The sequence below is a fragment of the Lepidochelys kempii genome, chromosome 5 (assembly GCF_965140285.1).
Source record: "Lepidochelys kempii isolate rLepKem1 chromosome 5, rLepKem1.hap1, whole genome shotgun sequence".
Taxonomy (NCBI): Eukaryota; Metazoa; Chordata; order Testudines; family Cheloniidae; genus Lepidochelys; species Lepidochelys kempii.
Window position 1 is genome coordinate 21829997 of NC_136384.1, and position 16215 is coordinate 21846211.

The 16215-nt window shown below is 41.9% G+C and overlaps 1 protein-coding gene across 1 annotated transcript in view; it reads right to left on the minus strand.

Moving 5' to 3' along the window:
• Nucleotides 1-16215, minus strand: part of ALPK2 (alpha kinase 2) — a 68079-nt gene that overhangs the window by 16827 nt on the left and 35037 nt on the right. Inside the window, 6 exon segments of the mRNA XM_073346082.1 lie at nucleotides 1871-2088; nucleotides 5312-5400; nucleotides 5504-5778; nucleotides 10222-10257; nucleotides 10358-10485; nucleotides 13051-13198. Coding sequence (XP_073202183.1) covers nucleotides 1871-2088; nucleotides 5312-5400; nucleotides 5504-5778; nucleotides 10222-10257; nucleotides 10358-10485; nucleotides 13051-13198 — 894 coding nt within the window.

Consider the following 16215-nt stretch of genomic DNA (forward strand, 5'->3'; position numbering starts at 1 on the left):
CCTTGTAAAAGAGCTGAGTTATAGAAACACAACAGGAGAGCCATTCTGTCAAACAGCACGATAGACAGGGATGGCGGAGCCTTGTGGGTACTGCAAGTGATGTCTGATGGTGTGGGAAGGATTCTGAATGTGGGGATGAAAGGTCAAGAATTAAATACTAGAGCTACAAAAGGAATTAAAAAGGCACTCAAGAGAGAGACAGTATGTGCGCTAGCAGATGTGCGACCAGGACACTGCACATGATCTGTTCAACAGGAATCTCTCTGGTCCTCATCCAGGAGAAGTAGTTTTATGTGATAAGGTTAGTGAGTGAGAGTAACCCATGCATGCTTGGTGTGACACTCTGTCCTTTTTTGGGGTGGCTAGACCAGCCAGAGCAGGGGCAGGCAAACTTTTTGGCCTGAGGGCTGCATGGGGTTTCCAAAATTGTATGGAGGGCCTGTTAGGGGAGGCTGTGCCCCTGCCCCCTATTCGACCCCCCCTGCTTCTCGCCCCCTGCCAGCCCCCCAGGACCCCTGCCCCATCCACATCCCCCCTCCCCGCTCTCTGTCTCCTGACCGCCCCTGGACCCCCCTGCCGCCCCATCCAACCCCTCCTCTCATTCCTGACACCCCCCCTTCCCCGGGACCCCTACCCCATCCAACCACCTCTTCTCTCTGACCCCCCCCAGACCTCCCATACCTAACTGCCACCCGCCGTCCCATCCAACCCCTCTCCTTCCTGACTGCCTCCCCGGGACCCCTGCCCCATGCAACCCCCCCCTTCTCCCTGCTCCCTGACTGCCCCCGGAACCCCTGTCCCTGACTGCTCCCCGCTGCCCCATCCAACCCCTCCTCTCCTTCCTGACTGCCCCACCCCGGGACCCCTGCCTCCATTCAACCCCTGTTTCCCGCCCTCTGACTTCCCTGACCCCTATCCACACCTCTGGCCCCTGACCACCCCCCGAATTCCCCTGCCCTCTATCCAAACTCCCTTGTTCCCTGCCCCCTTACCGCATTGCCTGGAGCACTGGTGGCTGGTGGCGCGGCTGCACCAGGACAGGCAGCTGCGCCGTCTGGCTGGAGCCAGCCATGCACCGCGCAGCACAGAGCACGGGGTCAGGCTGGGCTCTGCAGCTGTGCTGCCCCAGGAGCTCACAGCCCTGCCCCCCAGAGCACTGAGCAGTGAGCAGAGGCTGTGGGGGAAGGGGACAGCAGGGGAGGGGTCGGGGGCGAGCCTCCCGGGCCAGGAGCTCAGGGGCCGGGCAGGAGAGTCTCGCGGGCCGGGTGTGGCCTACGGGCCCTAGTTTGCCCACCTCTGAGCTAGAGATTGATGAGCCTGCTACAGCCTTGGCTAAGAGATATGCGTCTTTTAGCTCATGCAGTAGAGGATCATGTGTTAAATGCAAGAGCTCCCAGTTTTGATCCCGGCTGCCGCCGACTGGGGTCAGTCGGCGTTACATGACCATGCTCAGCTAGTTTAGCATGTTGAAAACAGCAAAGAATAGAATTGTGCTGAGGGCAAACGTACACAGCCTCTGGCCGTGAAATTCCCAGCCTGGGTCGACAGACGTGGGTTGGTGAGACTCGTGTTAGCACTCTAAAAATAGCTGTGTAGACAGCACTTCCAAGTGCATTGCCCCCATCCCTCAGCTTCAGAGTCTGAGTTGCTGCCCAAGTTGTAACTTCAGTGCAGATTACGCAGCTATTTTTAGAGTACTAGCACAAACCCCCACCCCAAATCTGTCAGCCCAGGCAGGGAGGCTCACTACCTCTGACTCCACAGATGTACTATGAAAGACTGTCCAGTCACTGGGAGACTGAGTGATTGGCTGTCAGGGTGATAGCATGGAGGAACTGTCACATTCTGTCACAAGGATCAGAACTCTCACCTTGAAAATCTGTAACCAGCAAATTTCCATTGGTTTTCTCGTACAGCCAGTGCTGGAAGGTGCAACACTTCTGACCAGCTTCTGAGTCTTTTCTCATGAAATTTATTTCCTTGCCATCCACGACAGAATACTTCACAAATTCTCCAATCAGTTCCTCTTCCACGGTTGCATAAGGGATATTATTCTCAGGACGATGAACAAGGAAAATAGGAATGATCCTGAAATCGAACCCAATAAACCTTAATGATTTCAGTCAGGGAAAGTGTAAGAAAGAGACTTTTTGTCCAGGAACATGCAGTCTCAGACAATCAATAGAAAAGATACTAGGGCTGAGTCAAGTTTGATAGTGGGAAACATTTTGATAGGCATTGGATCCTTCTATTGTGCAATGATCTACAAATTATGTAAGTTCTGTTTCATTTACTGGGTCAAATCTAAACCCCTCTGCATTAAGTTTTCAAAGCATAATTGCTAATACTGTCCTTGTACATTCTGAAAATGAAGGCCTACTAATTTTTGGGTCCATTGTTTTAATGGTGCCTTTTTGACAACAGAAGGCCTGATTTTTAAAGGTGCTGATCTTCCAGTGGCTTCCATGGCAATGTTATCTGTGATCAGTTTTGATGCACTGCAGGGCTTGGGTTTCTCAATTTGTGCACCTAAAGCCAGAGGCATCCAAAGTTAGTTAACACTTTTGAAAATTCAGACCAAAATAACTCTTTTGCCAGACAATAAAAGGAAATATAAGAACTTCTTTTTAGAGGGCTTATTAGATTCTTGGTACAGACTGGCTCAAGCCAAAGCCTTGGAGCTGAAAATCCGTGAAGTTTGTGTCTAGTTCAGAACTCCTCAGCTGACTTCAGGTGAAATTTCACTTGGAAATTCAAAACCAGGCAAAACTCACTTGGTTTTCCAAACTGAAAACTTGGGCTAATTTTGCCAGAAAGTTTGCAAAGCCTTCCATGAATGTGGGCTGGTTTTGTCAGACTCTGGGTTCACTTATAGTTCGGGATGGAATAGGTATGAAACTGGTTGCGGTCCAAATCCAGACAAACTGTGGCAGTTTTGCTTTGAGTTATGGGATCTTCTCAAAGACACACTGAACATAAAGTGAAACTGATGAGCTTTGCATGTCCAGCTAGCACATACTTGAATCTGTTGAGGCTTCTAGAAACTACTTGTCTCACTGCCAACATGAACCTGCCAACATGAACCAGAATTCATTGCTGCTGCATCTCGGCTTCTGAGAAGTGCACTGAAACCTCACAATGAGCCTGATTCTGTTTACATATCTACTGAAGTGACACAGGAGTGCTCCAGTATGGAGCAATAGTCACTGCTTTACTGGAAGATATGGCAAACCTCAGAGAAGTGTGGTCCTCTCCAGTCACATGCTTTCCTGCATCCAACATCATCCCTTAAAGCAATACTGCCAAAATGGTGGTGGTCACACCCAGAAGTACAACTCTCAAGGACAGTCCAGTACTTCTGGAAATGGCAGTGTTCAAGGGGCCTGATTCCCAGCATAATTTGTGTACACACAGCTCATATTGAAATGAATTGGAGTGTTGCCCATATAACTGATGGGGTACAGAGGCCTGAGATGGCTTGGAGATAGGGCAGATGGTCACGCACTTGGAGAACTCTTCCTTTTTGCTCTTTCAAGCCTGGTCTACATTTAATTTTTACTGGTATAACTATTTTGTTTATGGGTGTGGTTTTTATTTTTATTTTAACCGATGTAGGTAAACGGGTAAAAGCCCTAGCGTGGAGCAGGAATGCTGGTATAAAGGGGCCTGACACCTGTCCAGTTATTCCCTTTGCCATTTGGGAACAGCTGTACCCTTTTATACTGATACAACGGTGTCCTCACTAGCAGCCCAGGATGTGAAGATTGCAGTTCTGGAGGAGGAGGCTCTTTCTCTCGCTCGGTAAAACCTCTCATTCCCTTTACAGGGGTGCTGCCAGGAACGATATTTGCTTTGAAGGAAAGCGTGTGGTACTGAACAGGTTGCTTTGGCAAAGCGTTCCAGAGGCTGCATTTTGTGTGGTGCCAACAGAGCGCATTTGGAAAATTCTTTATAGGCACCAATGTCGTCGTCGCAGCAGCTTGCAGTAAACGCCACAAGACTTACAGCCCTTCCTTACTGCATGGTTTTAAAAGGTCCCACCGAAAAATCCTCTTAAATGCCGTCTCGGGCATGTAGGTCCCTTTACACTCGTGTGAGAACCTCTTTCTTTGCTGTGCTTTCCCCCCTAACACTCAGTGCTGCAGCGCGGCCTGCTTTTATCTCAGATCTATGGAGAAAATAAAAACAGTCATGCTGAGCGTGCCTACTGTATACAGCATAACCAAATGGAAGCAGTCCAGCCTTCCTCTTTCCGTCTGGTGCTGTATGAAATAGCTGCCACCATGAATGGCATGTATATAAGTTATTCTAATTAGTAAAGATGGAAAGAGGTGGTGTGGATACCAACACCACCTGCTGTTTTGGATAAAGCAAGGGCTTAGCTTACTGTTCAGCTCCCTTTGGGTCAGTATCTAGATATGTTTTATTTCACTGTTTCCAAATGGAATCATCTTTCACTATATAGAGAGACTACTGGGAAAATAGTTAACTCATCCACTCTAATCTTTTTCAGTGATTCAGATGCAGCTGAAGCAGATATCTTATGTCATCTAGAAGGAGATGGAGACTTAGGCTGCTCACAGGCATGTGAGATTTATCCTTGAGGTGAGTCATGGACAGGTGGAATTTCAACCATCCTTAGGGCATCTGACTATGTATGGTAGCCATACACATGAACAGCAAATCCTTTGAAAAAGATCCGAGTTATCTGTTGCAAAATTCACGAGGTGTCACTTCCCAACCTGAGGCGCAGCGATGGGTCTGTCCTAAAACTACTCATCTGATCTTCACACATAGACAAACCCTCTCTCTACACTGGGACAATCCTTCGATATGAACATCCCAAACTTGGGAAGAGTCCCGAACCAGAGCTAAACTTTGTGGCTTAAGCACAAATGGGCTCAGGTGACTCATCTAAACAGAAGAGACTTAGTGCCAGCTTTCAGAAATGCTAGGGTTTTTTTGCTAGGTTTTATTTTTAATTGAGAGCTTTGGGGTTTGACTCTCATCTCCCACTGGGTTTACACTGGTGTACTTGCACTGACTTACACTGATGTAAAGAGTAACCTATATAAGTGAGATCGGAATTAGGCCCTCTGCTTCTGAATCTCTGGTACTCACTGGATTTTACTCTTTTTCTCTATAATTGGAAGAAAGAATCATTCTTACCATTTCATCATTACCAAGTATGATCTAAGATATGACTGCAGTGGTACCCCATATGTTCTCAGCATGCCTGTTTTTTTCTTCCCCAGCAATATTTTCCAGGAGCCAGATGGCCAGTGTAGCTCAGAATAATATATATACTCACTCTGGCACTTCTCCAAAGCCTTCCAAAGATTCTGCTTCTGCTGCATATATCTTGGCGTACTCTCTTGCAGTATTTTGAACATAGCATTCCTATATTACAAACAGGAATGCCAATGTAGCGTTACTGAAAACATTTAAATTTCAAAGCCAGCTCTTCCCACAATGTTTGTTTACAGAGGAAAATGGAGTTTACCTGCATTGCCAGTTTGTAGTTCTTCTGAACAAGTTCATCCTTGGTTTTGGTCCCATATGAAATAGCAGTGTGCACTTTAAGAACACAGGGATGACCGGGGCTGAATATAGGCACTAGGCCTTGCATCACTTTACTTCGAAATGCTTTCCGGTGCACCCCTTCGCCAAAGTGTAACTCTTCTGTTACTATTCTTCCATGCAGGTTGCCACCGAAATAGCTATCGCTGAGGAAGTCTTCTCTGAATATGAGCTGAATGAATTCAATCTCTTCCAAACCTAAACCACAATGAAACTGTGTTCTGTACAGCATCTTTCCATATACACAGTAAATTGCAAAGAAAGAGACTGTTGAGAGTGAAAAGAAAAGAATAGGGGAAAGGTGGAAAGAAGGTTCTGATGGGGAAAGAGAAGCAGAAGAGAATGCTGAGACACTATGGAGGGACAGAGAGGGAATCATACTGATGGAGTAGAGATGGAATTAGAGAGCTACAAGGTCCATGAGGTAGGCTGGAGCAAATCCACAATGGATTTTAAAAACAAGAAGGGCAGTTTTGAACTGGATCCTCAAATGTACATGAAGCCACTACAGTTGCTTGAGAACCTGAAGTTGGTAGTGGAGATGATTTGTTTCAAATTTTTTGGTCCTGCGAGAAGGCAGGAAAGTTGGGCCATTGAGTCTACAAAATACACACACAGCTAGGGTGTGCTCCATTTGCATGTGTGATTGCACGCCTAACCTCCCTGCAAATCAGGCCTAATCTTTTTAGAAAAGCTTGAAGACGTGAGGTTGTTGTCGATTCTGCTTTAGCTTATTTTACAATTTGAAAAACAATGTTTAAAAATTAACTTTAGCTTTCAGATTTCTTCAGTGCAGAAACCATGTTTACCTGTGTGCTTGTACAGCACCTGGTTCAAGGAGGTCCCGATCTGGACCAGGTACTACCATAATATAAATAATAATTATAGCATCAATAACGTTTTTCAGATCAGTCCCAGAGCTGCAGAATTACATGCTAAATCATGTATCTTGAATAGTTGTGTTTTAAAGAGGTAAGCACTAGGTTAAAGATCAATTAGAAATGAAAGAAGATAATAGGAGGACTAGGAGGGATGGTCTAGGTAATACTTAGTCGTGCCTCAGTGCAGGGACTGGACTTGATGACCTATCGAGTCCTTTCCAGTCCTCCATTTCCATGATTCTATGACTTTTATTCCACAGGTGGTTTTGTGTAGACTCAGGTTCTCCATAAAATATTGTGTCACATTCATCTGTGGGGTAACTGCATTGATTTCAGTGGGGGTGACACTAGGCATAAATTTGAACCATGGTTTCTCAAACTGTTACCTGTGGATTTTATAGGTAGCACTGAGATGACGAACATCTGCTTAAGTTTGTTAAAACTGAATAAAACTGCAGAATTACTGACTTCAATTTTCCAAATGTGTGGAATAACGTTATCAAGAAAATACAGACAAAATATTGGAGGAAGAAGAAGCAGGGAAATACAAAAAGAGTAAAAGAAAAAACCGAAGTGGGGAAAAGGGAAAGATTATAGAGGAAAACGAACTAAAAATTCTACCTACGTTTCAGATCTGCAGAGTGGGGTGACTAGATGTCCCGATATTAGGGACTTTGTCTTATATAGACAACTATACTCCCTGCCCCCTGAAAAAAAAAAAGTATCCCAATTTTTGTCACTTGCTATCTGGTCACTCTACTGCAGAGTTACGCAGAGTGAGGACTACTCTCATCTCTCTATGTGCACACAACTTCTCCCGTGTTAATGAAAAGTGAGAGAAGAAAACCTAAAGCCCTAAGTGCGCAGTACAAAGTCTTTCCTCTTACTAAAGTGACTGTCTCTGATGTAGACGATGTAAACCTTTGACTCCCTTTGAAGCAAAGAATGAACAGTGTATGTATATATACAGTGCTATAATAAAAGGGCTCCTTATCTCCAATTATAGTTCTTTTATCAAGTTATACAGCATTGCTAGATGAAAAGCCCTCCATTTGTTTGAAAGAGGAAGTGAATGATTAATTCTACTCCACAAAGAGAAACAAGAAAAAAATCAACCATCTGAATGAAGTAGTTGACTAGTACAGTATGTTCAGAAATGATAAATCAATTTGCAAAGCGTTGTCTATCTTTAGCACATGCATAGCAAGATGTGCCGGTCTGATTAAATAAAAGATAACACATGGGGAAAATATTCCAGATCTCCATGCTTGCCCTTCTCCTTGGGTAAAGTTACACAGCAGACAACTTGCAAATACCATGTGTTCAAATAGCACTAGAAGATTTTATGCCAGAATATTTTATTACTCCTCTTTTTTTCTCCTTCTTTATCACTGTGACGTTGCAGTGGTATTTCACTATTTACTGTGTGTGAAGTGACAATGCACCAAATGCATCGAAAGTATCTGTCCATTTAACTCAAACTGTTTTATACTACAGGAATTCCATAAAACGCACAATTCTGCAAACTCCCATTAGCTTTAAGAGGAATTTTGCCTTTATTGGGACAGCAAGGGGCAACGCATAATGGGAAAGAACTCTCCAAGAAACATTGCACTGATGACTGATCTATGAGGTCTGAAGGCATTTCTGGTGCAAGAGGAAACAATGATTTATAGTGTATTAATGGTATAATGAAAAAGGATTCAGGGTCAAAGCTAATTTAATCTCTGATGAGTGTTGTGTCTCGGGCTGCACCTTGGAAACACTAACATATCATAGGACTGGAAGGGACCTCGAGAGGTCACTGAGTCCAGTACCCTGCACTCATGGCAGAACTAAGTATTATCTCTATCATCCCTGACAGGTATTTGTTTAACCTGCTCTTAAAAATCTCCAAGAGATTCCACAATCTCTCTAGGCAATTTATTCCAGTGCTTAACCACCCTGACAGTTAGAAAGTTTTTCCTAATATCCAACCTAAACCATCCTTGTTGCAATTTAAGCCCATTGCTTTTTGTCTTGTCCTCATAGGTTAAGGAGAACAACCAGACCTACAGATACATAACCATACCCAAGCCACAACTCCGGAGCTGAACACCTCTGAAGTTTGGAAAAATTCAAAATACCAAACCAGATCTGACTGTTGTAACTGGCCCCAGCTATAAAATGGTCAAATGGGCTAAATCCTCTGCTCAGATGCTCCTGAATATCAGAGTGTTTACACTCCAGACCTGAATTTTATTGATAAGTGCATTCACCAAGATATGTGAGATGCATTGTGCATGTTGGATTAGAATATGCACCTATGTGATCCCCCACCACGGTTAATCTGAGTTTTTGAAAATCAAGCTGTATGATCTATCTATCTATCTATCTATCTATCTATCTATCTATCTATCTATCTATCTATCTATCTATCTATCTATCTATCTATCTATCTATCTTATGATGATTTTGCTGTATGATTAGGTAATCATCCAGAATTACTGCCTTAAGGTTACTGGTCTAGTGGTTGGGGGAGTCTGGCCCTAGCCCCACCCCTTCTGGGGGCCTAGAGTGCCCCCCCTTCCCGCCACCTTGCCCAGGACCCAGGCTGCCTATTAAGCTCATTAAGTTACTTTCACCCCTGTCTGAGGAGGTGACCTGATAACAGTCCTCAAATACATTAAAGGTTTTTATAAAGAGGATGGGAACAATTGTTTTCCTTGTCCACTGAAGATAGGACAAGAAGTAATGGGCTTCATTTGCAGGATGAGAGAGTTAGATTAGATATTAAGAAAAATATGGGTGGTTAAACTCTGGAATAGACTTCCAAAGGAGGTTGTGCAAAACCCATCATTGGAGGTTTTTAAGACAATCATCTATCAGGGATGGTCTAGGTTTATTTGGTCCTGCCTCAGTGCAGGGTGCTGTACTCGGTAACTCCTCAAGGTCCTTTCCGGCACTACATTTTTATAATTCTATAAAAATTGTAAATCTGAGAGTTAGTATCCCAAACAAACTTTGTATTTTTAAAAATGTTGTTTTTTCCCTACTATGTATCTTTTGACTTGTGTGTGTAAAGGGAGGTGTTTTGGTGTGCAAAAGATGACTGCAAGCTTTTGTGGATGCACTAATTTCCCCTGAGACAATTTAAAAGACATAACTTCCTCGCTAAAGATGTGTTGCAAAGAATGATTCTGTTCCTGATTCTAGAACAGCCAGCATCACACACACACACCAGTTCATTCCGCGGATCACGGGAGGGAGAACTGTAAGAATCATGACTGCATGTGCAAACTGGGTGATCTGACATGAACATAGCTGTTCAAGCACCTCATTTACCATTTGCAAGTGCAATCTGATTTGCATATGAAACCACTGCAGTTGTGCACATAAATATGTACATTTTTGTTCATGTTTTTGTTTGGATCTTGTCTGAAAATTCTTGCCATAAGTTCATCTCTGGGACCATTCTTAAAGTGGTAACTTTTCTCATCATTTATTTTTACATTAAGAGAAATTAAATAGGGCCAGATCCACTGAAACAATCAGGCCACTTTGATGATGCAAAGCTTGGTTTAACTATCTGGTTATCATTATACAGCTGCTTTGTATCACCAGAGCAATGCAAAGAACTAACAAACCTGGTCCTTTACCTTCAGGAGCCTGATAACTTCCATACCTACAAATTTATTGTTGACTTTCATTTATATTTTATTGACAAAAGTGTGCCAAATAGAAAGGGTAGGTATTTGAAACAAACAATGAATGTATTTACCTTCAATATCCTGATAACTTGAAAGATGTTTCAATACTGCAAGGGAACAAAAGGAAAGAAACGCTGTAGTGACATAGAATTCAAATGGCGTCTGTCATTGTTCTTATAACTTGAAAGCCAGTGTGCTGGGATTTACCTTCTGAGGTCAGGTTAAATTCAGCAGTCACCTTTCCATAAACATTCTTCAAGCAGCAATAATACAATCCCTGGTCTTTTATGCTAGTTTGAACTATTGCCAAAGACACTGGCGAATCATCCCCTGCACTGGAATAGAAGTTGTTAACATTTGCAGTTTAGTCTTTTAAAACATTTTTTCTAACCAACTTACTCAGAACCACCCGATTTTTTGGACTAATTAATGCTGCAAAGAGCATGATTCAGAGGGGATGTGAATAGATTTGATATGTTTTTTCAACCCCCCACTTGGAAGCATCCAGCCTGTTTTGTATTGCCTAGTAGATTTTTTTTCATCATATCCTGAGAGAAAACAATACTTTTACCAAACCTACACAGAACCTGATTATATTACAATATTAGAATCTCTTATCAGTTTCCAATATTCATATTGCTTTCACAGGTAAACCTGCTATGGCAGGCAGGACATGTGTATTGGGGAACATGACACTAGCAGTCATAAGAGAGAATGTTTTCTGTAGTCTCTTAACAGAGCATGTAAAGTATATTTTCTTGTAGACTAAGAAACAAATACTGTTGATTGGATATTCAGAACAGCTCTGCATGGAAATAGAGTGTATCGTTCCAAAGAAACATGTATAGGTATTGGATATTGGTAGGGACCACTTTTTGACATGAATGAGAACAAAGGGAGTTGTGCTTGCTGACATCGGGGCTGAATTTGACTCTGTGTGTGTGAGACTAAGTCTGGTGAATTGGCACCTTATATTTTATCTTTGAGCGTATGCTTAACTTTAAGCAAGTGCTTAAGGCCAGCCCTACTCAGCAATGCGTGCGAGCACCCATTGACTTGACTTCAATCAGAGTTAAGAATGTGTGTAAGTGTTCTGCTGAATTGGGGCCCTAGGTCAATAATAATCTTTAGTTTCCTCTTCCCAAGTTGAATACACAATATGGATTCCCCATCTCTTTTCCCTGGGTCCCCAGATCTTTTTCCTTTTCCCTAGTCGCCTCTCATCTCTCCTCCTTTCCCTGGGTTCCTTACCTCTTTCTTTCCCTTGATTTCTCCTCCTCTCTTTATTGACTACTCAACCCTTCCCAATTCTTTTCCTCCACCCTTTTCTAGGGAAGGAAATGTTTTTTCTGGCTATCTGGCCTCATGCAGCTCATGCTTTAGCAATAAACCCCTGGATTGTTGCCTGCACTGCAACTACTCTGTGTCCACACACCTCTTCCTGGTAAAGTGGAGCACCCTAGTTAGCCACCTGCAGCATCCAGTCTATATTTAAAGCTGATCTTGTTTAGGACTAGTAATAAGTTGTCCAGCCGTTCTCTCCTTTCCCTCTTAATTCATATTATATATTTGGCACTCTGCAGCATCATTTCCCATGGAGGAGCTAGGAATGGCACATCTGATGTGATCTGGTGAGTATTGTGGACCTGCTTAGTTACTCTACTAGTACATGCCCTCAGCTATGCTAACCCCCATTTTCATGTCACTCTTGGATCACTGTTGCTTAGTGCTGTAATGCTATTTTTGGAAGGGCTGCTTTCCAAGAACAGTGAAGTTCAAGATGTCAAAACCCACAGGCTCAAATACCTATCTTTTAACCTTTATTATTTACTAATTGTATTACAGTAGTGCCCAGAGATGCCCTATCAGCATCGGGTTCCCACTGTATTTGATGTTGTATTAGTGTACAGTCTATGACAGGCCATAAACTGAAAAGCATACTGTCTATATGGTGACAAGACTAGGGGTACAAGGTCTAGGTTTAGTTGCTCCTGCCTCATTGCAGGGGTCTGGGCTAGATGATCTCTCAAGGTCTTTTGCAGTCCTACATTTCTGTGATTTTATGCATACGTCTCCACTGCAATTAAAAAACAAACAAACAGTGGCACCAAGTCTCAGAGGCTGGGTCAAAGGGACATATTTGTAAAGGTATTTAGGTGCCTACACACGCTTAGTGGGATTTTCAGAAGGATAGGTGCTTAACTCTTCTGAATAGATAAAGCTTTCATTGTCTATTTTTCTCAGTACACTGCTGCTCAGCCACCCTGATATAATTTAATTGGCTGGGTTAAGGAGTCAGGTAATTTTTGCTCATACCCAACCCTTGTCGGTTTAAAGCAGGGCTTTGGACCGGAGCCTGGAGCTGGAGTGCAGAGCAGCTCCGGAGCAGTGGAGCTGCAGGTTTTTGCCTGGAGCTGGAGTGGAGCCAGAGCACAGCTCCAAAGCCCTGGTTTAAAGGACCATTTAAAACAGAATTTAAGTTCAAAAGATGTGACCTCTCCTGTTCGTCAAAGAAGCTGCTCACTGCCTATTGCTGCTTTTATTAGGTTTCAGAGATTCATATCTCCCAGTTTCTCATATCTTAGCCAGACTTGTTTATATTGTTTGGCCCAGCTGCTGGAATTTCACCTTAGCATGATCTTGCACAGTAGTTGACAGTCTGATGGGAACAGATATGAAACAGCTAAAGCAAGCAGACTGGAACTACCTTGAATGAGGGAAACAATGTCTGATATTAATACACTCTGCAAAATCTGACTATTTTGTTTTAGTCAGTATATTGCCCCAGTCATATCACTTCAGTTCTCTCACCAAGAGTTTATCATTGGACCATTTAATTTTCCCCCTCAAAAGATAATCTACAAATATTTCAGGAAGTACCAGTTAGGATCCCTCCTTACCTTCTATTCACTTGAGCTAGTAACTTTGAATCTTTAATCCATGTAACGGTGGAGTCTTCATGAATTTCCCCAAACTGACAGCATAATTTAATATTTCCAGAACAATCAGGGAACAGCTCAGCATGGATTTTCTTCAGTAACTTGGGGGCTTGAAATGAAATATCCACAGTTAAGAATCAGAAAATAATATGACTACTTTGCCATTTTAAAGGGACCTGAAAATGTCAGCTATATAAATTTAAATGGGTAAAAGAATTTAAAATATTTAGGAATAAATATTAAAGCAAATTACCCTCCAATGTGGAATAAAATAATAAAAGACTTGGAGGAATGGAACAAATATGAAATTTCTTGGCTAGGTAGGGTAGCCTTGGTAAAGATGAATGTCCTCCCAAAGTTATTATTTTTTTCAGTGCATCCCTGTTGGTATCCCTGAAATGACATTAAAAACATGTCAGGATGCACTATTAAAATTCATATGGACACATAAATGACAAAGGGTGAGTTTTAAAGTTCTGTAACAGCCTACAAAGTGGCATGGACTAGCTTTCCCTAATTTGGCTTATCATTATGCATCACAATAAGAAATGTGATCTGCTGGGTTAACAATTGAACATGCAAACACCGGGTAAAATGAGAATAAGGCTGGAGCTATTTATAATGAATGGGTTAAAATGAAATGTAGGTCACCAAAAATAGAATATCACTCATTCATCCAGACTACCTTAGTAGCGTTGGATATATTTTCTAAATTCCTATTGCCAAGGCCCTCCCCTTAGCTATTTTCATTTATAATGAGGAAAATATCCCTAGGAAATATCAAAGAGACTGTTCATTGTTGGTAAGAGCTGAGATTACTCAATTCAGACAGCTGTTCTTGGGTCCTGATTAGAAATAATACCAAGAGAGATGTAATAATGTAAATAATATAAAGATCCCATATTTTCAATATTGGAAAGTCAAAGATTTTGCTGTGAAATCTGGATATTAGGTGGCCCTATTTACCCCTTAAACCCATTTGAGGAGTTGATGCAGGAGCAAGCAGGAACAAAATATTTAATTTCTAAAATATATACAATTTTGAGTGAAAAGGACATTGATAAGAAAACAACCCAGATGAAAAGATGGGTGACGGGTTTGGACAAAGAAATTATTTTGGATGAGTGTGTCTCTACGTGGGTAAGGGGATATACATCTACAATTTGTGTAGCTCCTAAAGAATTTTTTAAATAAATAATTGTATAGATAGCATTGGACTCCAGTTAAGTAAGTTCCATCATACTTTTGCTACTAGGGAGGTACTTTGTTGGCAGGGTTATGGGGAAAGGGGAATATACTTGCACATGTGGTGGTTGTGTTCAGGAATTAGATGGTTTGGGGATGAAATTATTAAAGAGATTCCTCTTATGACAAAATGCTAGCTTCTTAGAGATCCCCTGACCTGCTTACTTAATATATTTTAAACAGAAGGACACATTAATTTCTTCTTTTTTGTTAGCAGCTAGACTTTTTATTGTACATTGTGAAAATGCATAATCCCTCTTATGGAATTGTGGTATAGTAGAATATGCAATTGAAAAGCTTTCCCATCAAGTACATACACTAGAGAAGTGGCAACAAGAGGATAGGTATTTAGAAATTTGGTCACTCTTTCTAGCATTCTGAAAAGGAAGGTTCCTCAGCCAGCAAGCTGGAATCGTTTGCCAGGTTCTTTGAATACTGAATAAGTTATAAGTAATGTACAATGTAGTATGTTAAAACGTTATTGTAACTTTGCCTTAATACATTTTTTCAAAAAGTCATAACGTAAAAATAGCACATTCTTATTTAACACACCTTCTCCCGGATTAAAGGGCCAGTCAGTTAAACTATAATAAAGCTGCACAGGTACCACTGAGGTGTAATAATGTGTACATAATGTGGTTACCCAACTAGCACTGATTTTGCCTAAACTCCTTTAGTTAGTGAGCGGAATCCTTATTGCTATTGATGATGTGAGAGAGGAAAGATAGCAGACTGACTCTCAGATTCCAAGTGGAGTTTGCTGTTGTTTAAAAACAAAAACAATCATCCTCATCAAACAAAACCCCCATATTTTTACTCATAAGTTGAGGGTATTTGAACTGGAAATGACTGAGAAACAATAAACATGAAACCTCAAATTTTTACAGAGTTGTGTTTCAGAGTAGAATTGCCCTCTAAAGCCCTGATTCTGTTAGTTACTTAAGTATGTGCTTAACTTTAAGCGAGTGAGTAGCTCTATTGAAGTCAATGGCCAACATTTAAGAGTTTAGTGATAATGGGACCCTCAGCTATTGGATGTTCAACTTGAAATGCCTGAAAGAGGTGTGATTTTCAGAAAGTGCTGAGCAATCAACTTCTGAAAATCAGGCCCCTCTATGGTGCTGCAAGTTGGGTGTTCAAAACTGAGACACCCAAAATCACTAGCCACTTAAATCTTGGCCAGTGAGACTACTCACAAGCTTAAAATTAGGCACATGCTTGAAGTACCTTACTGAAGCATGCGTAAAGTTGTGCAGGAAGAGTGTGACAGAGATAGAAATAGAACTTAGAACTCCTAACTCCCAGTCTTAACCACAGGCCATTCCTCTATGGACCAAAAAGAAGAGAATTACTACACCAGAACTGATTCGCCCCATTATCAATAGTATACTAACTGTTGACATGTTAGTTCCATGTAGTAACCATAGGTTTAAATCAAAGTGATTCAGATGCAGATGTATAAAACCTGCCCAGTCTGCTGTATGCTTGGACATTTGCAGAACAATCTCTGAATAATATTTCATTTAAATATTATTCTGAAATATACAGAACCCAAACAGATGTTTTTAGTACCTACATTCTACATGGCCGACATTATTTGAGGATTGGGCAAATCCTTCCCCCTTTCTTAATGCACTAGGCCCTCTTGTAACTTCCGGTTTGCCTACATTGTCAATTACAGACACTGACAGGACTGCAGCTATACAACAGACCTCCCTGCACAAAGTTCCCAATCAGAACTAGTCATTTATTGTGCCTGCTACAGCACATCTCCCTTAATCCCCTTTTATGGTCATTGCTAGCACAAACATTGTCATGCAAAGAAGACATCTGTTCTACCACCTATAAACACAGGAATGCATTCAATTAAATAAGTGATTA